General features: G+C 43.9%; 1 protein-coding gene across 2 annotated transcripts; it reads right to left on the bottom strand.

Moving 5' to 3' along the window:
* Positions 1-109: 109 nt before the first annotated feature.
* Positions 110-14,562, bottom strand: GRPEL2 (GrpE like 2, mitochondrial). 2 transcript variants are annotated; one of them, XM_060240595.1, is made up of 4 exons: positions 14,315-14,562; positions 4,667-4,823; positions 3,801-3,882; positions 110-2,647 (listed from the first exon to the last, which is right to left on the bottom strand). In XM_060240595.1, the coding sequence occupies exons 1-4, from the start codon at positions 14,500-14,502 to the stop codon at positions 2,295-2,297; spliced, it is 780 nt and encodes a 259-aa protein (XP_060096578.1). In that variant the 5' UTR covers positions 14,503-14,562; the 3' UTR covers positions 110-2,294. The 2 variants fall into 2 exon arrangements, with proteins under 2 accessions (XP_060096578.1, XP_060096579.1); XM_060240596.1 differs by having other exon boundaries at positions 4,667-4,802; positions 14,315-14,392.
* Between the last annotated feature and the right edge of the window lie 11,907 nt (positions 14,563-26,469).

Raw genomic sequence — 26,469 nt, 5'->3', positions numbered from 1 at the left:
AACTCCCTAATTATTTCCTAATTTCAAAGGAGCAAAACATAGAACCTCCAACTGGACGGTCCTGTTCAAAAGGCACTCAAAGAAAGCACCATGTTTTAGCAGGCAGACGTCATGTAAAGATAGGTTTTATTTGTAAGAACATGGGCACCATGTCAATCCGCCACCCAATAAGAACTTCTGAGTTACAAATAACAGCACTTACAAAAAATACAAACAGATTCCATATACACAAGTGGCTAACCATCTTCTTACATGTAGGAACTCTGGAAGACATCGTTCATGTGCCTTGGTAAAAAAGGACATCAAAACACCTCATACTCAATAAACCAAAAAGTCATGAAAACACTCCAAATCAAATATATATTTAATTAGAAGCCAGAAGTGTTCTGATAGAATCACTTTTATTGCTATGAAGATAATTCACATAGGGTTGGATCCAGTGGAAGATTTCCACAGATGGAAATAAAGACAATTTTATTTTTATCACTTCCCTGCTCTTACTATACACCTCTGACTCCCCCTTCATGCTATTCTGTTGGGGGTTACTATCACTTAGGAGCAGCATTTTAGGGGACATTTGGGGTCCAATGGGAAGCAAGTCACTCACTCTGCAGATGGAAATCCCTTCCATCTGTGGAAATTCTCTGTGGGGTTCAAGCCATCAGAACCAAAGTGTTATTTCCATTTGGAACTACAGATATTCCACAGGTATGAATTTAGTTCAAATGCACATGCCTGAGAACCAAAACAATAACACCACCGATATAATGCTCCACTGTTTCCCCACAGCCTCTGTTTTAAACACCATGGCTGCAATAGGGTAAAATGATTGAAAAGAAATGCCAGTGAGGCTGAATCTTTCAGTTTTGTAGTTTCAGATATCTACAGAGATGCCCATCAGCAAAAGACTGCAATCTCCATCAGGTTTAGACAAAATTAAAGACTACTGATGGACACTCATTTGAAAAAAAACTTCTCCCCACTAATAGTCACTTAGTTGTAATTTTACTTAAGATTCAGGAAAGCATGGGATAGGTCTCTTCAATCATCTTTCAAACAGTTAGGATTTCTTTCATAGCTACACAGCAGGGTTTTCAAGTGCCTATAGACACTATAGGTTGAAATGAGATGATCACACATTTTGCTTACCTATTAGATACAAACTGATCAAACCTCCAGTCGTCTTATGGTTAAACTGAGAAAGTAATAGTATTTGCATATCAAGTACTCCAAGGCTCAAGTAAAACAAGAGTTTCTTTTCTATTTGCAGTTCAAGGTTCCTCATTTTCTTCCAACACTGCCAAGTAAAATTGTACTTGAACTGCATTAAACTATTTACTGAGGAAAACTTTTGGGCTTGGACCTTCAATTGACAGCCAGGAATTTTCTGTATACCAAGTAAAACCATTGGTCCAACTAGCTCAGCACAGTCTACTCTGAGAGGTAATTGCTAACATTTCAAAACAATAACCTAAAATCCTTTCCCCGAAGATTGCCAGGAATTGGGCCTAGGAAAATCTGTTCTAAAGCAAACACTCGGACTGTTGAACCCCCCCAGCACCCCCAAAATCTGGTTCTTCGACTTTTAATTATAAAAGAAATGAACTTAATCACACTACAAAATTTCACATGTTGGAACAACCACATAAAGTGAGAAAGGTCTCCAAGTCACTCAAGCGATTTTTGAAATGTAGAGGAAGTCTTCTGTAGGACACCATAAATCCCATCATACTACGAAGAACCTTTTGCAATTGTCAAGTCATAGCATTTCTGTGAGGTAGGTGGGTATCCTATTCCCGGTTTGCATGCAGGAAAGCTGAGGTTAAAGCAGCTTTAGGGAAAGGAGAAATCATTTAAACATAGTAATTCTAAGCATAACGATCGCCTATTGGAATTCTAGACACCCGCTTTCCCTTTCGATCCAATGCGGAACATAGTGGAAACCTCAAGCTGAAAGTATTTTGATTTTTTAATAGGTGACTATATATTATATAGTTATTGTAAACTGTCCTGGGCATTCAATCAAAGGGAAAACTGCCTAGAAATGTTCCGAATAAACAAACGGTAAAGATCACTAAGCTACTTACAACTGGAAGGTATTTATGATACAGAACAAAAAACCATTCAATAACTACATCTTGGTGGTCAAGGTCTGGCAACTGCATATATCCTGAGAAGCCCGCACGTAACACAAATGCGGCTTAATAAATAATAAAGAGATGCCATAGCAGCATAGTCCTATGGACAGAAAATTCAGTCCATTACAGCCGTAAGTTCTAACAGGCATGCCAACTTCATTGTTGCGATTCCACTGCTACACCAACTTGGGCGTGTCTGACAGTGCGCCCATGGAGTTTATAGCCATCCAGAGTCACCAATGCCACAGTGCCTGGCTTCTTTCCCTCTGCTGGCACATGACACACTATTTCGTGATCGTAGGGGTCATATCTGCTACCAATGGGGTTCATTTTTTGTAGGCCATGTTTCGTGAATATGCTTCGTAGTTTGGACTCTGCAAGAGACAGGGCTTCACAAATCTTCTTCAGAGCTGAATCTGGGTCACTGTGCTCTCCTTCTACAGCACTCTCAGTGGTCTTCTCCAGGATATCTGCTACCTCTACCAAATCTTTACAAAAACTCTGGATCCCTGCAGATACATAAAGAAGCAAAGGTTAGGACAATGACAGCCAAGGAAGAAAAGGATTATTCCTTATGGTCCATTTTATAGGACATGGCGATAGGATCCAGGAAATGCTACCACTGGATATGGTGAACAGAAATGAATGTGTGTTGCAGAATTAAGAGCTGAATTGAGTCTCAGTCATCTGCCTATGCTAAATATATGCTATTTCAATTCCTATATTAATTAGACCATAGTTGAAACTTTGGTTCTGTTTCCCAGGAGGCTTCAGGACACTTCATATTGCATGGGGTGATGTGACACGCACTAGTTTGGTGTAGTGGTTAAGTGCACAGACTGTTATCTGGAAGAACTGGATGGAACCCACCTTTTCTCTCTTCCCCAAATGAACACAATGGAAATAGGAGTGCATGCAAGTGTTCCTGTTCCCCTAATTTCCCCGACAATGAGTTTCCATTAAGAAAGAGACGAGCCATTCTCAGCTTCTCTCATTTCCCAAGGCTTGTTCTTCATAGTGTACAGATGTCAGCACCAGAATGTGCTGCCCAGAAATGGTACTCTTTCCAAGCAATAAACTGGCTCTGAAACATCAACATTAGAATAGTCCCTGTAATTTAGTTTTCCATGGATGTTTTGATATGTCCAAAACATAGCTAGTACTGTTCTCTCTTACCAATTCTGTATTCCTATCAGATTAGCACATTATCATTCATTCTGACCTCTTTTAACCTTATTTTTACTGTGGGAAAAATACAAACACCACATCCAAGAAAGACTCAGAATGATTATTATGTGCTGAACACCCTCGTTTTAAAGTTACTCTTACACCTTTGAATCTATGACTCTAAAATGCCAGCTGCAGAGCCGTTTTACATTTACCGAACCTTCTGCTGTAAAGTTAGCGCAGATTATTTTATCAGTAACGTTCCCACGTGAATAGGACACATTTTGAAAACCATGTTAAACCAAGATGGGTTTAACACTGTCCCTAAACCACAACTACTGAACTCTGTAAACTTATTTAGATGAAGCAAAAGAACATTTAAAAATCAATAAGGGAGATGGAGAAACGAGACCCGATGAGAAGTTTTTACTTTAGTAGTGTTTAGCCAGGCAACACTGCTGAAATTTTTGTATCCCTGGCATGACACTAACTTACCAAACAGTTTAGCATCTTCTACAAACTTCTGTGTCCTCCGCTTGACATTTTCAGAATCTGTCAGCATTCTCTGGTATCGTTCCTGCACACACAGCAAGAAGCAGTGACATTAGACACAGGGTACATTTCTTCTTGTACACCTGTAATCCACTCAGGCGAGATCTCTGGTTTTTACCAGAACATTCAGCAAACAGAAACAAGGTTACTTCAAACAACAGAACAATGAGTGCCTTATAATGTGGCACACTGAGATAAGTAGGACGAGACAGTTAGTTAGATTATTGCATCCTTTAGCTGCAGCTCTGGCCAAAGCACCTCTAAACTTCTATTAATAGAGATATTTTAACTGGTTTATTTCTTGTTGCTGAAAATCTAGTGTAAAAATTTGTGCTTTGGCAGAACAAGGGAAAAGTACTGCAGGATTGTGGAAGCCACACTTCTTCTAAAAAAAATATTTTCATTCTGTTGTCATTGCCTTTCCTTATGCTGCCCAAGTACTACACAGAAGTGTAGTCTAGCAACTAGTATTCACGTGTGTTTAAGAAGTCTGCACCAACAGTCTCTGGGATATCAATACCAATTATACTAGACCAGCATATCTCAGCCACAGGCACTGTTTTGTGCAGGGGAAGAGGGACAGCAGGTGACATCATCCCACAGAGCACTGCAGGTCTCCCAACCCAGCTTTAAAGGGTCTGGACAGACTGCAAGTGCAATAGCATCAGGCAAGAAAAAAAAAAAAAAACAGAGAAGGAGCTGGGCAGGCATCTGGCTCTGAAAATGAGTATGCAGACCACAACCATTTAAAGACAAGTTGGCAGTTGATGCATTTCTTGGTTAAGAGAGTGCCCAAGCAGGGTACTTACTGTTAAGTCATGGACTTGTTTTTCCAGTTTAACTGTTCTGTGCTCTGAAGTGTTCTGGTCTATGATATGTTTAGGTTCATCACGAGGATCTTCTGGACCACAGTCATCTCCTGTGCTCCTCTGATGTGCAGCAGTGCTGAATGCAAAGGGTAAGCTTCTGAAATAACACAAGAGAGGTGGAAAGACATAAACAGCGGTTAGAACAGCAAGACCCAAGTCACAGATCTGTTTTAAAAGCAAGTATACAACCACCAGGAAGCCCCTATGTGAACACCATATGGAGACACTGATTGGTTCAAGATAGAGAAAGGAGTACAACAAGGTTTCATTCTTTCACCTTTCCTATCCAACATGTATGCTGAAACAATCATGAGGAAGTTAAGAGCTAGAAGAGTAAAAAATCAGAGTAAAGGCTGGAAGAAGGAATATCAACAATCTTCGATATGCTGATGACACAACCCTCCTCCTGGACACTAAAGGAGGCCTGGAATATCTGATCAAGAAAATCAAAGAAGAAAGTGAGAAGATTGACCTCTTCCTAAACATCAAAATGACTAAGATCATGACCACTTAGAAGAATAGACACATCAAAATAACAGCTGACAACAAAGAGACAATGTGTGGAAAAATTCACTTTCTTATGACTGCTGATCAACTAAAGCAGTGAATGCAGTCCGGAAATAAAACTTTGAATCACGCTGGGTTGCACAGCAATGATAAGCATTAATCAAATATGGAAGATCAAGGACATCAGCCTACCAACCAAATGCAGATTAGTCTGTGCTACTGTGTTCCCCTTTGCAACCTATGGCTTGGACCATGAAGAAGCAAGACAGGAGGAAAACCAACTCATTTGAGCTGTGGTACTGGACAAGACTCCTGCACATTTCTTGAACAAGAAAGGCGACAAACAAGAATGTACTGGAAAGCATAAAACCAGACATGCCGTTGGAAAGAAAAAATCACAAAACTGCCGACTGACTTATTTTGGCAACATCGTGAGGAAAAACTCACCAGAAAAAAGCAGTTATGCTTGGATTGGTTAGTGGCAAAAGGAAAACAGGCTGCCAAAGAACACGGTGGCTAGACACCATAAAAGTCGACACCAGCCTGAGAATGGAACAGCTCGAAGAAACAGTACAAGATCAGAAAACGTGGAGAGAGCTGGCTCACAGAATTGCCAAGAGTCGAACACAACTGAATAGTTAACAACATACATCCACCTTAGTGTTTTTACACCCACTGGTGCCTGCCATTATGCTCTACGGCACTGTTTCCCATTTGCAGGGTTGAGACCCGGTACCGGGCCACGGAAGCCTCACTACTGGGTCACAAGAAAAGCCAAAGCTAGCCCCACCCCCAGCAAAGCATGACCTCTGCCCTGCTCCCTTCCTTCCACTGTCTCTGTTGTGCAGAGAAAAGCTAGCCTTGAAGACTGGCACAGGCTGCAAAGCCTGAGCTCTGTTTGGCTTCCTTCCTTCCCCTGTCTCTGTGTTGTACGGAGAGGAGTTGGGCTGCCTCTCCTTCCTTCTCCCCCTCTCCAAGTGTTTGAGAGAAAAGCTGGCATCCACTGGCACTTTAGACCCATGAAGTGTTCTTCAAGGTATGAGCTTTCATGTGCCTTGCAGTATGTTCTTTTGGGGAGATTTCCCCTGCCAGTAAAAAAACATCAACCAACCCAGAAAGCCAAAAAGCGTGGGGTTTTGCGTTGAATCGTCCTAAAAGGTAGCTCTGTGTTTGTGTGTATGTATTCCCATGCGGGGTGGTGGTGGTGGTAAGGAATTCAGATTCTATCCCTTGCCTTTCTGTGCAAGTTTTCTGCAGCAAGGTTGAGCTTGAAATCAGACGCATCCTTTCTCTCCCCCCGCCCTTTGGTTTACAGGCAACAACCCCCCCGCCCAACGGTGTTTCTCCCCAACTCAGCTTCTTGCCTGGACACCCCCCCCCCCAAGGCTCCAATCTAGAGGCGCTTGGGGTGGCTGTGAAAGGGGTTGCTGCCATGCCAGCTTTTGCCATCTCCCCATCAGGAAGGGGAGAAAACTGCAATTGGGCAAGCGTGCAAGGAGAAGGTAGGGAAACAGGTTGTAGCCCACTCTGGGGCGAGCTGGGAAGCCAAAGTGCTTTAACTTCCTCTTGCTCAGCAAGGGAAAGGGGCTCTATTTTTTCCTTTCTTCTTTTTTTTGGGGGGGGGGCAGGGTGGGATGAAGAAGCTTCCAACCCCCCCCTTCCCACAAGAGAATGAAAAAAAATGCTTGGGGGGGATATCTAAGCCTCTGCGCCTGAGAGATTGCAGAATGCCCTTCAAGTAGTCTCTCTTTCTCTCACTCACTCACAAACACACACAGCCCTCTGACCAGTCATGGTAATTTCTCTGTAGCAATCAGATTAGTCCTGCCAAGGGAGGGTCAGAAAGCAGTGGAGGGGGTCTACAAGAAACAAAGAAATTGCCAGCACAGGTTAGCTCTGATTCATAGTAAAAGAACATCAGTTTGCTGATTTAAAACTCAGACTGTTCTTAGTATTTTATTTATTTATTATTTATTAATTTCATTTATATCCCGCCCTCCCCCACCTTGGCAGGCTCAGGGCGGCTGAGTAATGAACTGCTACCACCTGTGTGGATTTTGCTTGTAGTCGTGGCTTTATCATGGATTTCCAGAAGCTGAACTCCTAATATGAACATAGAATGCACAGTAGATTGCCCTTCTTTCCTCACACTCTACATTCTGCTGTATCAGTACTCCTAGTAGATGAGGAAAAGTTGTTAAGCAGATCATAGAATCATAGAGCTGGAAGGTACCCCCAGGGTCATCTAGTCCAGGGGGGTCCAATGGTAGCTCTCCAGATGTTTTTTTGCCTACAACTCCCATCAGCCCCAGCCAGCATGGCCAATGGCTGGGGCTGATGAGAGTTGTAGGCAAAAAAACATCTGGAGAGCTACTGTTGGCCACCCCGATCTAGTCCAACCCCCTGCATAATGCAGAAATTTCACAAGTACTTCTTCCTAAGCTCACAGGACCAGCATTGCTGTCAGATGGCCATCTAGCCTCCGTTTAAAAACCTTCAAGGAAGGAGAGCCCACGACCTTCTGAGGAAGCCTGTTCCACTGAGGAACTGCTCTGTCAGGAAGTTCTTCCATATGTTGAGCTGGAAACTCTTCTGATTTAATTTGAACCCGTTGGTTCTGGTCCTACCTTCTGGGGCCACAGAAAACAATTCTGCACCATCCCCTATATGGCAACCCTTCAGCCATCTCTTCTTCAGGATAAACATATCCAGCTCCTTCAACCTTTCTTCATAGAACTTGGTCTCCAGACCCCTCACCATCTTCATTGCCCTCCTCTGTTGCTTATTATATATCTACATTAAAAACACTGATCATACATATATATATATAAAGAAAAATATATAAGGGGGTGCCATTTTTTACTTTTGCCCCCTCCCCCCCAAAACAAATGTAGATCCGGCCCTGTGCTACAGTACTTACCCTAAAATCCACTATTCCAATTTCAGTTTTTCACTGAAAGGATCTGAGATCACAATTGATCTGCATCAGCAAGGTACCAATTAAAAAGTATTTATGGATTCCGAGTAAATTTTTCATCAGCAGAACTTTCTTGCCCACTGACTTTTAGCAAATGATGCTTTGGGGAATAAGGGACTCTAAAGAATTACATGAAGGGAGAGCTGCAGTGGGAAGGGAAAACTGGTGGAAAATTGACAATTTAGTTCCAACCCAAAGTGGTTCACAGCAGATTATGAAATACTGTTTACTAAAATTAAATGTAGTTGAACACAAGAAAGAGATCCCAGGCTGGTCCTTACTGACAAGGTTGCATACAGACATCAAGGCTGTGAGCATGGACTAAGAGCTCTTGCCCTTCAGCTTGCACCCATCACATTTGTGGCCCTGCCCAAGCTTTAGATACATGCAAGGAGAATATTAATGTAACCCACATGCAACTCAATTGCTGCTAGCTTGCTGTCAAGCAAGACCCACCAAACCAGGAATGCCTCCACAGTGGACTGCCTAGACAAAGGGGCGGGACGGTGGCTCAGTGGTAGAGCATCTGCTTGGGGGAAGCAGAAGGTCCCAGGTTCAATCCCTGGCATCTCCAAAAAAGGGTCCAGGCAAATAGGTGTGAAAAACCTCAGCTTGAGACCCTGGAGAGCCGCTGCCAGTCCGAGAAGACAATACTGACTTTGATGGACCCAGGGTCTGATTCAGTATAAGGCAGCTTCATATGTTCATATGTTTCCAAGAGAACGAGCTAATACACATCAGAATTCAAAGTTCACCATCTTCAGAAACTCTCTAAAGACTACAACAGACACTGGAGTACTTTGACAATAGCAAGAGAGACAATAATATTCCTGTGTACACAACAAAGGTCCTATGTGACATCAGATCAGTCCATAGCATCAAGAGAGGCAGGCTAGGCAGAATTGTACTGGTGAGGTGATCTCTTTCTCATCAGCAAGATAGAGACAATTACATTGTCATGCCTTGCAAGACAGTAGCAAGGATTACTGAGTAATGTACAGTAAGCCCTTGCCATTCCCCCTAAATATAACAGGAATGTAATTAAACAAAACACAACAATTTTATGTTAAACTGGAATAAAGCCTCCATTCAATAACATAAGGTCCTTTTTTTTTAAAAAAAAGGAGCTAACTATTCAATGAACTGCAAGTTCTTCTATGGTGGGACTACTGGAAAGTCATCTGCTGAGCTCTCAATCCAAGACCTTTTAAGGACCCTTTAGAAAAGTTCATTAGCACAGAGACCAACACTAAAACTTCTGTAGAACAAAACAAAACAATTCATTATCTGCCTGTTAGTCTTTCACATAAATCACCAGAAATAGTGAAAAAGGAAATGGACATAACCTATAAACTGCTGAAATATAGTTAAGTTTGACATTTCAGGAAGTGATCTCATAAGGGAAGGAAAGGTCCTCTGTGCAAGCACCAGTCGTTTCCAACTCTGGGGTGACGTTGCTTTCACAACGTTTTCACGGCAGACTTTTTACTGGGTGGTTTGCCATTGCCTTCCCCAGTCATCTACATTTCCCCCCCAGCAAGCTGGGTACTCATTTTACCGACCTCAGAAGGATGGAAGGCTGAGTCCACCTCAAGCCGGCTACCTGAAAACCCAGCTTCTGCCGGGGATCGAACTCAGGTCATGAGCAGAGCTTAGAACTGCAGTACTACAGCTTTAACACTGTGCCACGGGGCTCATAACTTTGATGCTAAACTTTATTCTTCTCCCATGATTTTCATATAGCAATATCCCACTGATAAAAGATAACCAGGGCGGGCAAAGTTCTGCAAATGATAATATACACTATGAAAATCATAGCAGTAAAGACTGCAAAATTACTTTTGCCAGTAAATGAGTTCTAAGCACAGTCTGTTTAAGGCACTCGAGCCAGTTTACAGCAATAAAAGCATACTATAAAAATCAAATATCAAACCATTCAAGGAATTGTACAATAGAAACCAACCCAGTCTGTTTATTTGGAAAGGCCAGCCTGAAAGGAAGAAAACCCACCTGTGAGGGGTGTGGCCACCTTCCAGCTACACAGCAGATCTATGAAAGTTTTGCATGGTTGAGAAATGGGGCCCTTAGTAAAAGCTGTGGACTGACAAAGAAGGCAGTTATAACTCTTTCATGGAGACCTAGAGGGGCTTCCTGGAAAATCCTAGCAGAAGAGCCTGACAGTCAACTGGGGTTTGCCACCTCCTGCAATTGTCACATCATACATCCCACATATGTAAGAAATATCAATATTGTGAATACCTCCCTATTAGAACTAGTGTTATCAGTGCCTTATAGAGCTGGTTCTCTTAGTACTCTGTTTTTAGGAACAAAAGGAGGTATTTACTATACTTATGGGGCAAACTGGCTTTACATGTTGGCATGTGCTCTATACTGTAAACTCCGAAGTGTTGAAATCACTTCTCTTCAGCTAATGGGAGAATCTGAGATTGTTTAATCTTCATATTTGTAATAACTCAGACCGGTCTCTTAAGGATCATTTCCTTTCTTATGCAACTTCCACCTATACCTACAACTTACAGACAGGACAAGTATCAGGCTGTAGAAGTTTTTGAGAATCTTTGGTTCTATGTGATACTGTAAACCACTAGTTTGGACTCTAGAAATGGATATATGGGACAAACAGTGGATATTAAAGTAGCATGAACCACAGGACACTGGATGAACAGGAGAATAAACAAGGCTTGAGCTTATTTGTACTGTCTGAACAGTATCTCAACATCATGGCCGTGAGGACTGGAACACGGGTCTCTTGTGTTTTAACGTTCCACTACACCATTATTGAAACTTAAAACAGATAGTTTTCTCCAGGGCTTTTTTTCTGGGGGAATGTGGTGGAACAGAGTTCCAGAACCTGTTTGTGGAAACAAAATTATTTAAAAGTTCATGAGGAACACTCATGTGTTTCTCCCTCTTTTCCCTCTTGAGGGTTCAGCAACTCATTTCCAGAAAAAAAGCTCTGGTTTACCCAATTTAGAGGTCTGACAAATAGATACCACAAACACTTGAGGAAATCAATGGAATGTATGAGTACTTAGTGTGGCTGAAGACCACACAAAAGTTACAAAATCACATCTGAACACTTATCCTAGCAAGTCAAGATTACCGTTGATCAGAATACAATCAGAGCGTGGGCAGCAATGCATATCAAAGGAATCAAGCGAATATTAAGCCAATGGGTGAAAGATTTATTGACACACTAGTTTTCAAGTTTTGCAAGCATGGTTTGACTATCTTGGCATTCCTCAAGATTCAGAGTTTAACATTAATTCAGTTAAGTAGTCTAAGAAAACACTCTCCTTATTTAAGATTTATCTAAGGCTTTCAGTGTTCAAAGCTGGGCTCTGCTGGGGGATAAGTGGCTTTAAAGGAGGATTAGACAAATTCCTGCAAGATAGGTTTATCAGTGGCTATTATAGTGAAAGGAACCTTCACACTCAGACGGAATAAACTTCTGAATACCAGTGCCTGGAGAAGGCCCTGGCCCCTATACCCTGCTTATTCAGCCTCCTGGGTGGTGGGTTGGCTACTGTGTGAAACAGGATGCTGGACTAAGGTGGACCCTGGTCCAATCCACCAGGCCTCTTTGTATGTTATGTTCTGCTCCTAAAGTATGGATGTGGATTACAAGCAACATAAGCAAATATCTTCTCTGCAAACTACCTACTGGATTGTTTGAAGTGGGACAACTCTGAAATAAGTTGACTCTGAAATGTGGGACAACTCTGAAATAAATTTACATCTACCTCATTTGGGACAGGTGGTTTGCTGGAAGATAATGGCAGGTTCAGTTCCTGGTTTGTTAAAAGGAGACCAAGTAGTAGCTAGTGGGAGGAATCTCTGTGCCAGAGATTCTGGCAAGTCACCGCCAGCTGAAGGCCAATGGTGTGGCTACAGTACAAAGCAATTTTCTGTTTATCCACTACCCCTATTATTTATATATTCATTCTTCTCTCCACTGTCTTATCCACACAACAACCCTGTGAAGTAGGTCACACCAAGAACAACTGGTCCCATGTCATCCAGCTTGTTTCCACAGAACAAGAGCAAAGTCTGACGCCTTCCATGGCTCCTTTAAGAACAGCAATGTTTCATTTCAGGTATAGGCTTTCCTTCTACATTTTCAGAGGGAGGGTGGATGGATTCTTCTGCCAAGTACTATTTACATTGAGACTGCCTGTGCTCTGTTTCTCTCTCTCTCTCTCTCTCTCTCTCACACACACACACACACACACACACGTAGGTGTATTAAAAGGAAGGGGCGCGTTGGGATAAAGGGAAAGGAGAATTAAAAGCAAATTATTTTGGCTTATTCCAAAAAGTTTTTTTTTTTTAAATTAGCTTTATCTGTGCTTATCTGGGATTTTTCTTCCAAAAAGCCTTTGTACATCAGATTTGAATGAACTGGCTTCTTAATTTTATTGCTTATATACCATAATAACATAATCTACCTTGTTGTTGGAATTAGAACACTTGGATTGGATTCCATAGTTTAATGACTGGAAGTAAATGGCTAAGTATGCACTGATGCAGTAACACTGATTTTGCCCAATTATTTCAGTTAAAACTGTGCGTGATTTGGCTACTGCATAAATTATTTTGCTCTGGGGCCATCCTTCCTGAGCTAAGACAAAAGGATGTGAGCTGAAAGCTAAAAAACTGAGCCAGCTCACACTAACACAGCTTAGAGGGAACCCTGAAAAGCAGAACCACTGCCTCTCCCTTGCAGTACCCCCATCCCACCCCCTCAGCTTTCATCCCAGCAGCAGTGGTATGTGGAGGGAAGGCTGGGGGCACCTGAGCTGGGGCACGCAACAGGGGGCAGGGCCCCTGTAGCTTCAGGCCTGCATTTGCCTCTCATAACAAAAGAGTTAAGCAAACCAGGGAGGTTTCCCTAGTCACTGCAGCACTGGGAAGGAAAGGGTGTGGGAATGCATGCTTCGGAGAATTCTCAGAGAATGTGCAACTCTTGCAGGTCGATGCTTCGAGGTCTCTGACCTCGAAGGTTAAGTGCGTTGGTATATCATTGCATTGCAATATTTTATTTTCCATATTCCATATTTGTTTATTGTTCATGTTTTTAAACTGCCGTTAGCCGCCCTGAGCCCGTCAGGGGAGGGCAGGCTATAAATCTGATAGATAAATACAATTTAGGGTTGCCAAGTCCAATTTAAGAAATATCTGGGGACTTTGGGGGTGGAGCCAGGAGACTTTGGGGGCGGAGCCAGGAGACACTGGGGGCAGAGCCGAGAGCAAGGGTGTGACAAGCATAATTGAACTTCAAGGGAGTTCTGGCCATCACATTTAAAGGGACTGCGCAAATTTTTAAATGCCTTCCTTCCATAGGAAATAATGAAGGATAGGGGCACCTTCTTGTGGGGCTCATATAATTGGACCCCCTGGTCCAATCTTTTTGAAACTTGGGAGGTATTTTGGGGAGAGGCACTAGATGCTATACTGAAAATTTGGTGCCTCTATCTCAAAAAACAGCCCCCCCCCCCAGAGCCCCCGATACCTGCAGATCAATTCCCCATCATTCCCTATGGGAATCGTTGGTGGAGGTGCATGATGGCTCTGGGGGCGGGGCTTCCCCTGCCGGCCAGCTGGCTGAGGGAGGGGGGAAGCCTGTAACACCGGGGGATCCCCCGCTGGGACCTGGGGATTGGGAAGCCTAATACGATTCTACAAAGGGCTGCAGGGTTGGAAAGGAGCCTCTCGCTGCCAAACCATCCCCTAGTAGCATGCCACTCTCGAGCAAAAGCCTCAGGGAGGCGAGAGAAGACTTCGCCTCGCGGTTTCCGAAGAGCTCCGGGGCCAGCAAAGGGGAGGCATTCGAAAGCAGCCCAAGCCTCCATAGGCCAGCCCAATGCTTGAGCGAGAGAAAAAGCACGCCTGCAAACCCCCACCTCGGAAGCGGTGACGCTAAGAGGCTTCCAAAGGGAACAAGGGAAGGGAAGACTCCGGAAAAGGGCAGGGCTGCGCTGGAGAGAAAAAGACAAGAAACGCCGATCTTCCCGGGAAGGACCAAGGCAGGGGGGAGAGAGCGACGACAAGAAAGGGCCCCGGTGACGCCGCGCGCTCCTTACCTGTCGCCGCGAAGCCGTCGGAGCACAGGGGGGATGCAACTCGGCGCACACCTGCCCGCTGCCATCGCTGCGCTGCAGTCGCCGGGCTGAGCGGGCTGGGTCGCCGCGGGCCGCCTGCAGGAGAAGAGGAGTCGCTGCATCTCCCAACAGCCCCCGCGCTCTCCCACCCTAAGCCAGCCGCGCGTCATAACCGGGCCGGCCCCTTTAAGGTGTCCTTTTCTGTAGCCGCGATGCAGTACCTTTTTGCAACTGCCGGAAATTAGCTGAAATTTGACACCTTTAAGGTTTGCTTTTTTTCCCCCTTGGCTTGGTGGCAATTCATCAGGTGCAGCATGCACCAGCACGGAACATACACCTGCTGATTTCCCGTACTTTGTCACTCAGCGACCGAAGGGCGCCTCCCCAGAAAAAGGGAAGGGATTGAGAGTTTGGAGGAGAGTAAGCAGTGCAGTGCAGTGGCCAAGTTTGAAGAAGAAGAAGAAGATATTGGATTTATATCCCGCCCTCCACTCCGAAGAGTCTCAGAGCGGCTCACAATCTCCTTTCCCTTCCTCCCCCACAACAGACACCCTGTGAGGTAGATGAAGGTATTGGATTTATATCCCGCCCTCCACTCCGAAGAGTCTCAGAGCGGCTCACAATCTCCTTTCCCTTCCTCCCCCACAACAGACACCCTGTGAGGTAGATGAAGATATTGGATTTATATCCCGCCCTCCACTCCAAAGAGTCTCAGAGCGGCTCACAATCTCCTTTCCCTTCCTCCCCCACAACAGACACCCTGTGAGGTAGATGAAGATATTGGATTTATATCCCGCCCTCCACTCCGAAGAGTCTCAGAGCGGCTCACAATCTCCTTTCCCTTCCTCCCCCACAACAGACATCCTGTGAGGTAGATGAAGATATTGGATTTATATCCCGCCCTCCACTCCGAAGAGTCTCAGAGCGGCTCACAATCTCCTTTACCTTCCTCCCCCACAACAGACACCCTGTGAGGTAGATGAAGATATTGGATTTATATCCCGCCCTCCACTCCGAAGAGTCTCAGAGCAGCTCACAATCTCCTTTACCTTCCTCCCCCACAACAGACATCCTGTGAGGTGGGTGGGGCTGGAGAGGGCTCTCACAGCAGCTGCCCTTTCAAGGACAACCTCTGCCAGAGCTACGGCTGACCCAAGGCCATTCCAGCAGGTGCAAGTGGAGAAGTGGGGAATCAAATCCGGTTCTCCCAGATAAGGGTCTGCACACTTAACCTCTACACCAAACGGGCTCTAGTGTCAGTTTGCAGATGACACTAAATTGTTCATGGTGGTGAGAACCAGAGAGGCACTCCAAAGGGATCTCTTGAGGCTGGGCAAGTGGGCGTCAATGTGGCAGATGAGGTTCAATGTGGCCAAGTGCAAAGTAATGCACATTGGGGCCAAAAATCTCAGCTACAAATACAAGTTGATGGGGTGTGAACTGGCAGAGATTAACCGAGAGAGAGATCTTGGGGTCGTGGTAGATAACTCACTGAAAATGTCAAGACAGTGTGCGATTGCAATAAAAAAGGCCAATGACATGCTGGGAATTATTAGGAAGGGAATTGAAAACAAATCAGCCAGTGTCATAATGCCCCTGTGTAAATCGATGGTGCGGTCTCATTTGGAATACTGTGTACAATTCTGGTCACCGCACCTCAAAAAGGATATAGCATTGGGAAAAGTCCAGAAAAGGGCAACTAGAATGATTAAAGGGTTGGAACACTTTCCCTATGAGGAAAGGTTAAAACGCTTGGGGCTCTTTAGCTTGGAGAAACGTCGACTGCAGGGTGACATGATAGAGGTTTACAAGATTATGCATGGGATGGAGAAAGTAGAGAAAAAAGTACTTTTCTCCCTTTCTTATAATACAAGAACTCGTGGGCATTTGATGAAATTGCTGAGCAGTCGGGTTAGAACGGATAAAAGGAAGTACTTCTTCACCCAAAGGGTGATTAACATGTGAAATTCACTGCCACAGGAGGTGGTAGCAGCTACAAGCATAGCCAGCTTCAAGAGGGGGTTAGATAAAAATATGGAGCAGAGGTCCATCAGTGGCTATTAGCCACAGTGTGTATATATATATATAAATTTTTTGGCCACTGTGTGACACAGAGTGTTGGACTGGATGGGCCAGTGGCCTGATCCAACATGGCTTCTCTTATGTTCTTATGAAAGGAAAGGTCCCCTGTGCAAGTACCAGTTGTTTCCGACTCAGGGGTGACGTTGCTTTCACAACGTTTTCACCACTGACTTTTTGCGGGGTAGATCCAAATAGGCAGCCATGTTGGTCTGAAGTAGTAGAACAAAATAGGAGTAAATTGCGCCTTTAAGACCAACCTAGTTTTACTCAGAATGTAAGCTTTCGTGTGCATGCATACTTCTTCAGACGAGGAATGAGGTACAGTAAACACACATATAGCTGGTGGGGTTTGGAATGCCAAGTGGTACAAAGTTAAAAAACCAATAGTAGAATAGTACAAATTCAGAAAACTTTTGATCTGTGTTGCATTAGTGTGGGAAACCATAAAACAGTAACATGTCAGAATGTGAGAATGCCTGTTAATTATTCTATTACTAATAAACCTGGGTCAAAAAGAAGGCATTTTTTCCCCAGAAGTTTTTCCTGTCCAACTAGTTTAAATAAATATATACATCATTCTAGTTTGCCATTAGGAAAAAATACATTAAAATATAGTGGAAGATGGGTTTAGTATATGTAATAAGACAAACAGCCAATATCCCTTGTTTGAGTATGTCAATATAAAAGCATTATTCTGATACACTAGCCAAAAAGAGAAATACATTGGAATACTGTGGATATATCGCCGTACTTGGTGAAAGTGGGTTTAGCATATGTCATGAGATAAAAACAAAACAAAACAACATCTCTGTTCAGTCCTGGGGAGGTGTTTGTTCCATGTTTCATAATAGTTTGTAATTCAGCAATTCCCCTCTCCATTCTGTTCGTGAAGTTCTGAGAGTGGGTTTAGCATCTGTAATGAGATAAAAAACCAATATCCCTGTTCAGTCCTGGGGAGGTGTTTGTTCCAAGTTTCATAATAATTTGTAATTCAGCAATTTCTCTCTCCATTCTGTTCTTGAAGTTCCTTTGCAGTAAAACAGCTACTTTGAGGTCACCCATTGAATGCTTTGGAAGGTTAAAGTGTTCCCCCACAGGTTTCTCAGTTCTGTAATTCTTTTTTTTTTTTTTTTGCATTTAGTCTTTTATTTTCACCAAATAAAAAGAAAAGAAAAAATACATCAACAAACAAGACAAACACACAAAGAATACGCTGGAGAATGCAGTTTCCATACATAGCAAAACCCTAACGTACAACCGTGTATCCTTTTCACCATTATTTTAACTTCTCTTTACTCTAGATACTGCCTCAGCAGTCTCTTTGCCGGCTTCACTCTTTAAAGTAATTTGTTATTTAGATTTATATATCCAGTCATTTGGCGGTAATCAATTCCATACCTCAAGCTAACTCTCTTCTATTTCAGTATATTTGATCGAGTAGCTATCCCTTTCCTTTCCTTTATTTTCTTTTCTTCTCTTTCTCTCTCTTTTCCCCCCTCTCCTATACCCCTTTCTCTCCCTCTCTCTCTCTCTTCCATGTTAACCCAAGCACTTCCACTTTTTATCAGTCATCCCACATTCTATTCTATACAGTCCAGTATCTCTCCTGAAATTTAAAGTTCAAATTACTCTTTTCTCTCTCTCTTGCTTCCAATTACTGCCACAGTAACTTATTATCTCATCCTTTAATTTAAAGTCCAAAATGTTTTCATTAATTCTTCTCTCTTCCTCTTCCTGTTCATCTACTTTCCGTCCACTTGCTCTGTAGTAAATCCTGCTAGTCAGTTCATTTAGCGTTTTGATTTCCGCTATTCTGTCCCTTCCAGAACACCGTCCATGTAGCACAAAAGCAGCAGTCACATACACATTTTACAGCCCCAAAAATCATGCAGTCAAAATTAATTGAATAGAAAGTTTGTATTTATAAGAATAATCAGCTATAGGTCCATCCACAACTGCAATCCACCTGCTAACCAAGTACACCAAACACTGAACCTTTAATCCGTTTCAGCTGTTGCCTTTGTCAGTTCCAAACTTCTCCTCTTCTCCATAGCCGCACTCAGTTCACCGCCCTTTCATCACCCGACCATAAATTCCAAGCCGATGTGTATTCTTTAGCACATAGTAAATCACTTAACTCTGTATATTGCCTTTTGCTGGAAGTCTCTTCTCAGTTGTAAAAACCTTGCAGCACTTTCTCCTCCTCTCTGGCATTCACAGCTTCTTCGCCATTAAGGCGTCCGCAACAACCCGGGCTTCGGGGATACCAGGAGGCTCAAAATAGAGCTAACAGCCCCAGCTTGACCCTCCTCTTGCTCCCCCTGCCTTGAGAACCCCCCAACTGGGGTCCTACTGGATCTATCTGCTTCTGGTGACCCCAAAAGTTGTACGGTCAGCCTGAAACCGGAAGCTTCTTGCGCGCCAGTTCTGTAATTCCTGATGTCAGATTTGTGTCCATTTATCCTTTGGCGGAGGGCTTGTCCTGTTTGCTCTATGTAGAGAACTGAAGGGCATTTTTGGCATTTAATAGCATATATAATATTGAAAGATGAGCAAGTGTATGAGCCTGAGGCGGTGTAGTTAATGCTGTTAGGTCTAGTGATGGTGTTGTCTGGGTGTATGTGGCAGCAAAGTTGGCACTTGGGTTTATTGAAAGCTCTGGTACCAGTGCCCATGCTCAGATGAGATGTTGTATTGTTGTGGGTGAGGAGTTGTTTGAGATTAGGGAGCTGTCTGTGTGCAAGAAAAGGTTTATTATCCCCCAGTACTTTTGAAAGAGAGCTGTCACTATTCAATAGAGGTTGTAAGTTGTTGATGATACTTTGAACTGTTTTCAGTTGAGAGTTGTGTGTGACCGCTAGTGGTGTTCTGTTATTGTCTTTTTTGGGTTTGTCTTGCAACAGGTTTTCTCTGGGTATCATTCTGGCTTTGTTAATCTCTTTCTTGATTTCATCAGGTGGGTACTTTAGTTCCAAAAAGGTTTGCCATTGCCTTCCCCAGTCATCTACACTTTCCCCCCAGCAAGCTGGGTACTCATTTTACCGACCTCGGAAGGATGGAAAGCTGAGTCAACCTCGAGCTGGCTACCTGAAAACCCAGCTTCTGCCGCGAATCGAACTCAGGTTGTGAGCAGAGTTTAGGACTGCAGTACTGCAGCTTTAACACTTTGTGCCACAGGGCTCTTCCCAGAAAAAGGGAAAGCATTCCCTGAATTGGGCGAAATAACCCCCATTCCTCATGTCTGGTTGAGCAGCGACCTCTGTTTGTCGCTTCCAAAGCAGAGGCAGCAGGAGGGGCTCCACCTATGTTAGTGCTAAGTTTTAGAATAGCATCTTTAAAACAGAAATCTGGTGCGAAAAATGCAATCGAAGCCTGTGTGGGAAAGTGCGCACAGAAGAGCGATTTGCAAGCGTGTTATCCCCAGGTCACAACTTCCCAAATGACACATCCTTGTTAAACATGCTTGGCCAAAGGAACAGCTCTTACATTGTAGTAAGCTAGATTGAGGTGGGTGGCCGTGTTGTTCTGAAGCAACAGAACAGTGTTTGAGTACAGTGGTTCCTTTAAGACCAACAAAGTTTAATTCTAGCTTTCGTGTGCAGGCACACTTCTTCATTACAGCTGCCATCGCAAGACTTGCCTTGCCTATCTTAAGATGCTACTTTAATTACATCTGAACATCTGAACATATGAAGCTGCTTTATACTGAATCAGACCCTGGGTCCATCAAAGTCAGTATTGTCTACTCAGACTGGCAGCGGCTCTCCAGGGTCTCAAGCTGAGGTTTTTCACACCTATTTGCCTGGACCCTTTTAGTTGGAGATGCCAGGGATTGAACCTGGGACCTTCTGTTTACCAAGCAGATGCTCTACCACTGAGCTACCGTCCCTCCTACATATGAAGCTGCCTTATACTGAATCAGACCCTTGGTCCATCAAAGTCAGTATTGTCTTCTCAGACTGGCAGCGGCTCTCCAGGGTCTCAAGCTGAGGTTTTTCACACCTATTTGCCTGGACCCTTTTAGTTGGAGATGCTGGGGATTGAACCTGGGACCTTCTGCTTCCCAAGCAGATGCTCTACCACTGAGCCACCGTCCCTCCCCCTCCTGCTCAAGCTACTATGGACAACAGAGAAAACATTCACCACAGGATTTGGACCGTATATTCACTCAATCAGGTCTTAAATGAAATCAGATAAGCTTCCTGAAAAGCAGAAAGTGATTCAGCTGTAACCAACTGAAGGCGGGGAGGAAGGCGCTAGTGTTACTTGGTTATTTTATTTATTTATTTTTCATATATATATATCCCGCCCTCCCCACCGAAGCAGGCTCAGAGCGGCTAACAACATCGTATCATCAACAATAAAATATAAAACAATCACCATATATCAATTAAAAATTAAGACAGGTTACAATTTAAAATTTTTGTACAGTACAGTCATAAAACAATAGTTTAGTGCTAAATCATGCCATTCTTCAATGATGTTGGGCATCTACACACTTTGGTTGAAAGCCGTTCGAAACAACGTTGTTTTGCAGGCCTTGCGGAACTGGGCAAGGTCCCGCAAGGCTCTTAACATCGTCTGGGAGTTGGTTCCACCAGTGGGGGGCCGCAGTAGAGAAGGCTCTTTCTCTAGTAGCCTTCAATCTCGCCTCCCTCGGCCCAGGGATTACTAGCAGGTTTTGCGATCCGGATCTAAGTACCCTCTGGGGAATATATGGGGAGAGACGGTCCCTAAGGTAGGCCGGTCACTTGTGGAGCTGAATTTTGATGGTGGTGGTGGCTGGTGGCAATGTGGATGGAGATGACTAGAATTGCCTTCTCTCATGCCAATTGTCCAGGGGCAAGTTGAACTCCAGAGACAATGGCAATGCCACTGGAGCTAGTCGGCCATGTTACCTCTCAAACCTGCTCTGATGCTGCCCTTCGTGATGCAACAGTGTTTTCACTGCACCTGTGAAAGGGATGAAAACTTGGAAAGGAGGATTTTTACATATCACCCCTACCAGTTATCATTGTGGAGCCTATCCTGAGTAGGGTTGCCAGGTCTGTGTTGGAAAATAGCTGGAGACTTTGGGAGTGGATCCAGGGGAGGGACCTCAGCATGTACAATGTCCACCCTTCAAAGCAGCCATTTTCTCCAGGGGAGCTGATCTCTGCCAGCTGGAGATCAGTTGTAAAAGTGGGAGCTCTCCAGGCCCCATCTGGAGGCTGGCAACCCGAGTTCACCAGGGGGCAGTTCTGTTTACCATGCCTTTCAAGCTCTATGTAAAATTCTTAGGACAAATCTTTCAAAGTTTTGGTGCTGATGTCATCAATACATGCAATATATACAGCCAGTTTGGTGTAGTGGTTAAGTGTGTGGACTCTTATCTGAGAGAACCGGGTTTGATTCCCCACTCCTCAACTTGCAGCTGCTAGAATGGCCTTGGGTAGCTCTGTAGGAGTTGTCCTTGAAAGGGTAGCTGCTGTAAGAGCTCTCTCAGCCCCACCTTCCTCACAGGGTGTCTGTTGTGGGGTGGGGGGGAGAGGAGGTAAAGGAGTTTGTGACCACTCTGAGATTCAGAGTATAGGGTGGGATATAAATCCAATATCATCAGCAGCAGTAGCAGCTCTGCGTATCCTTATCCAAATCCCCATGATACCACAGAGATACTGTAGACTAACTGCCTGGCTGCTGTGATAAATTGGCTGAGTAAATTAAGATAGAAGAAATGCTGGTTGGGAAGGTGGAAATCTTGGAGGACATTCTGCTCTTCACTTTTGATGGGATTCAGCTGACCTTTGCTGACTCAGTTAAGAGCCTTAAGGTTATATTGGACCCAACATTATTACTGGAAAAGCAAGTTAAAGCAAAAAAGGCTTTCTTCCAATTCAGCCTAGTTTGAAAAAAAAATGGCCTCTTATGATGATGTGGCTGATTTGGCCACCCGGATCCACACCATAGTAACATCAACTAGACTAGTGCAATGTACTGTATATTAAATCTCCTCCTCAAAATCAAGTCAGCAACTGCAGCTGGTGCAGAATGCCATGGCTTGGCTACTATTGGGAGCAAATGGAGCACACATATTACTCTCATCCAGCAAGCACTTCACTCACTGCCTATCAGTTTAAAAAGGTAAAGGTAGTCCCCTGTGCAAGCACCAGTCGTTTCCGACTCTGGGGTGACGTTGCTTTCACAACGTTTTCACGGCAGACTTTTTACGGGGTGGTTTGCCATTGCCTTCCTCAGTCATCTACGCTCCCCCCCCCCCGCCCCAGCAAGCTGGGTACTCATTTTACCGACCTTGGAAGGATGGAAGGCTGAGTCAACCTGGAGTCGGCTACCTGAACCAGCTTCTGCTGGGATCAAACTCAGGTCGTGAGCAGAGGGCTCCGACAGCAGTACTGCAGCTTTACCACTCTGCGTCACGGGGCTCTTGCCTATCAGTTACAGGGCTCAGTTTAATGTTTTAGCTATCACATACAAAGCCCTTTGTGGCCTTGGACCCCTCATATCTTTGAGACCTAGGGTTGCCAGGTCAGACTCAGGAAATATGTGGGGACTTTGGAGGCAGAAAACTACCAGTTAATGGAAACACGGGAACCAGAGCTACGCTGTAATAACAATAACTACAAATCAAAAAAATACTTTTAAACCAACAGTGACTATATATATTTGCCTATAATATTATTGTACTACCACAGTCAACATATGCAGCAGGGGTGGCCAATGGTAGCTCTCCAGATGTTTTTTTTCTGCCTACGACTCCCATCAGCCCCAGCCATTGGCCATGCTGACTGGGGCTGATGGGAGTTGTAGGCAAAAAAACATCCGGAGAGCTACCGTTGGCCACCCCTGATATACAGCATATACAAAATTTCTTACAGAAATTTAAAACCCTCAAATAGCTCTACAACTTCCTCCTGATTCACCATTTCTATAAAACGTTCTCAGTTTTAGCACCAGAAATATTGTCCATTCTGTGGAGTAAAGTTTGTAAGAAATTTTGTATATGCTGTATGTTGACTATGGTAGTACAACAACATTATAGTCAGACATATATATATATATATATATAATCACTGTTGGTTTAAAAGTATTTCTTCATTTATAGTTACTGTTGTTCACAAGGTACCGGTAATTGTTATTACAGAGTGACTTTGGGGCAGAGCCAGGAGCAAGGAACAAGCACAACTGAATTCTGAAGGGAGCTCTGGCCATCACATTTAAAGGGACATAATTCCTTTTAAATGCCTTCCCTCTATTGGAAACAATGGAGGATGGGGGTTCCTTGTTGGGGGCTCATAGACTTGGACCCCCTTGGTCCAATCTTTTTGAAACTTAGGGTGTTTTTGTTTGTTTTTTGAAGACGCACCAGATGCTATGATGAAAATTTGGTGCCTCTACCGCAAAAAAACAGCCCCAACAGAGCCACAAATACCTATAGATCAATTCTCCATTATACCCTATGGGAACTGGTCTCCATATGGTATAATGGAGTGTCCAGCAGACATTCCACCCCTCATTCCCCACTTTCTGATAACCCTGAAACAGAGGGAGGGCCTCCAAACCAGGGGATCCCCTGTCCTCAGCTGGAGATTGGCAACCCTAGAACCACCTATGTTCCCCCTACATTCTGCCACAACAGCTTCACCCATCGGAGCAGGGTCTTCTGCAGGTGCTAACCTGCAAATAAGTAAAATCGACAACTGCCTGCACATGTGTACATGTTCCATTTTACCTCCTTACAGAACAGCCTGCTTGAGACAGTCAGGGAGGCTTCCACTCTCCGAGCTTTCTGTAAAGTATGCAAGACTGAATTATTCAAGAAGGCAATAGAGTTGCACTGAACTAAATGATTTACGACGACTTGGAAAAATTATTAGGGACTGCAGTTTTTACTACTGTGTATAGCTTGCTCAAATTAGGATCCTGCTATGGAATTTTTTATCCCTTAATGTATCATGTTAACACTTACGCTTGCTTCAGCTTTGTTTTAGACTTCTGATTGGTTCTACAACCCTAACCCTTTTGCAATGTTTATTGAATGGCCCATCTGTCAATTGTATTGGCTCACACTGTATAATTTGCCTTGACAACAATGGACTATGAATAACAGAAATAACAATGGACTATGAATAACAGAAATAAAAATAGACGAAGACCTTGAGAACTGCAGAGAGAGAGAGTAGAACCCCAAAAGCAGCCCTGAATCAGCAACCATGTTTTGCGATCGCCTTCATGACTTCTCAGGCAATATGCTGTCTGACACTGTAGGAGTGAATCCAAGTTTTGTTATTAAAATTGAGAAATTGAGATCAGGGTGCAGGTGACAGAAAAGCTGACGCACAGAAAAGTACCCTGTTTCCTCTGGCGGCATGGAAATTTCCTTGACAATAGTCAGGGGTCATTTTGTAGAAAAATAGGTGGTGGAGCTCATCCAGGAATTGCTATGCAGCTGCACTTACTATTCAAAAAGGATAAGGTAGGTAGGTGAGCGCTCTGACCTTCTTGGTCAATGCACAGCAGCCAAGAAGGTCAGAGCGCCTGCTCCGGCTGCAACGCCACTGAGGATGTTCTCCGCAGCTGAGAACGAAATGTCTGGAAGGAAAACTTTCTCCAGTAGAACACGGCACTTGAGCCCGAAAGATTCTACAAACCCTAACAGTTATATTCTTTGACTTCATGTATACATTGTGTTAAGTACTGTCACGTCATTTCTGACCTATGGCAACCCTATGAATCTACTTTCTTCCTGTCAGCTGTCTTCATTATCCAACTTTCTCACCCATACACAGTAATGGGGAATACTATGGCATGAATTCTTGATCTTGGACACCAGCAACACATCCTTACACTTCAGGATCTTTCCTAGCTCCCCCTTGGCTGCCCTCCTCAGTCTTTTTGTTCTGATTCTTGGGTACAGTCTACCTTTTAGTTGCCGATGGAGCCAAGGAATAGAAAATCCTGCACAATTTCAATTCCTTCACCTTAAAACTGTGTATTGCCCAGTAGTCATTCCTTTTGTTTTCTTGATGTTCAGCTGTAATCCTGCGTTGGCATTTTCTGCTTCAATCTTCATCAGTAGTCATTTGAGGTCTCACAATTTTCTTCCACTAATGTGTTATCTGCATATCTCAAAACGTTAATGTTCCTTCTACCAATTTTCACTGCACCTTCACCTAAATGCAATCCATTTTTCCTTTTGATATGTTCTGCTTTTAGATTGAAGAAACAGGGAGATAAAATGCATACTCTGACATCTTTGCTGTCCACTTCTCAATGCAACTAAAGGTGCATAAAAGCTACCTATCACCCCCCCCCCCCGACCTTTGTAGCTGGTTTCTAGATCCCACCTATTACCCCAACCCCACAACTGGTCACCTTCCCTAGTCTTGCTGAAATCACTGAGCTTTCCCCTTCCTTCAAACCTTGGACCTTCATACACAGACCTATACCAATTTCACACTAGACCTTTCATTCTGGTTTAGCCCTGTCCCCAAGCTGATGTTCCACACTAAAATCATAGAATTGGTTTCTCTGATTTTGATTCTAGTGTAGAATATCAGTTTAGGAAAAGGAAAGGAAAGGTCCCCTGTGCAAGCACCAGTTGTTTCCGACTCTGGGGTGATGTTGCTTTCACATTTTCACGGCAGACTTTTTACGGGGTGGTTTGCCATTGCCTTCCCCAGTCTTTTACACTTCCCCCCCAGCAAGCTGGGTACTCATTTTACCGACCTCAGAAGGATGGAAGGCTGAGTCAACCTTGGGCCGGCTACCTGAATCCAGCTTCCACCGGAATCGAACTCAGGTCGTGAGCAGAGAGTTCAGACCACAATACTGCAGTACTGCTGCTTTACCACTCTGCGCTACGGGGACAGGGGCAAACCAGAATTAAAGGCCTAGTGAGAAACTGGTCCTACTTTTCACCACCTGCTCCTAGACAGGACTCTCACCCATTGTCCCCTCTAAGCTACTTTAATTACATATGAACATATGAAGCTGCCTTATACTGAATCAGACCCTCCTGGGTCCATCAAAGTCAGTATTGTCTTCTCAGATTGGCAGCG

The sequence above is a fragment of the Heteronotia binoei genome, chromosome 5 (genome assembly GCF_032191835.1).
Source record: "Heteronotia binoei isolate CCM8104 ecotype False Entrance Well chromosome 5, APGP_CSIRO_Hbin_v1, whole genome shotgun sequence".
Lineage (NCBI taxonomy): Eukaryota > Metazoa > Chordata > Lepidosauria > Squamata > Gekkonidae > Heteronotia > Heteronotia binoei.
This window is presented reverse-complemented; position numbering and strand designations above follow the sequence as displayed.

Bases quoted from the DNA above. Each gene is read 5' to 3' on its own strand.
- GRPEL2 (XM_060240595.1), bottom strand. From the start codon at position 14,502: ATGACGCGCGGCTGGCTTAGGGTGGGAGAGCGCGGGGGCTGTTGGGAG. The intron at 3,883-4,666 runs GTAAGTACCCTG...CTGTGTGTGCAG, and splicing joins AACAAGTCCATGACTTAACA to GAACGATACCAGAGAATGCT. The intron at 2,648-3,800 runs GTAAGTTAGTGT...ATGTATCTGCAG, and splicing joins AGAAGATGCTAAACTGTTTG to GGATCCAGAGTTTTTGTAAA.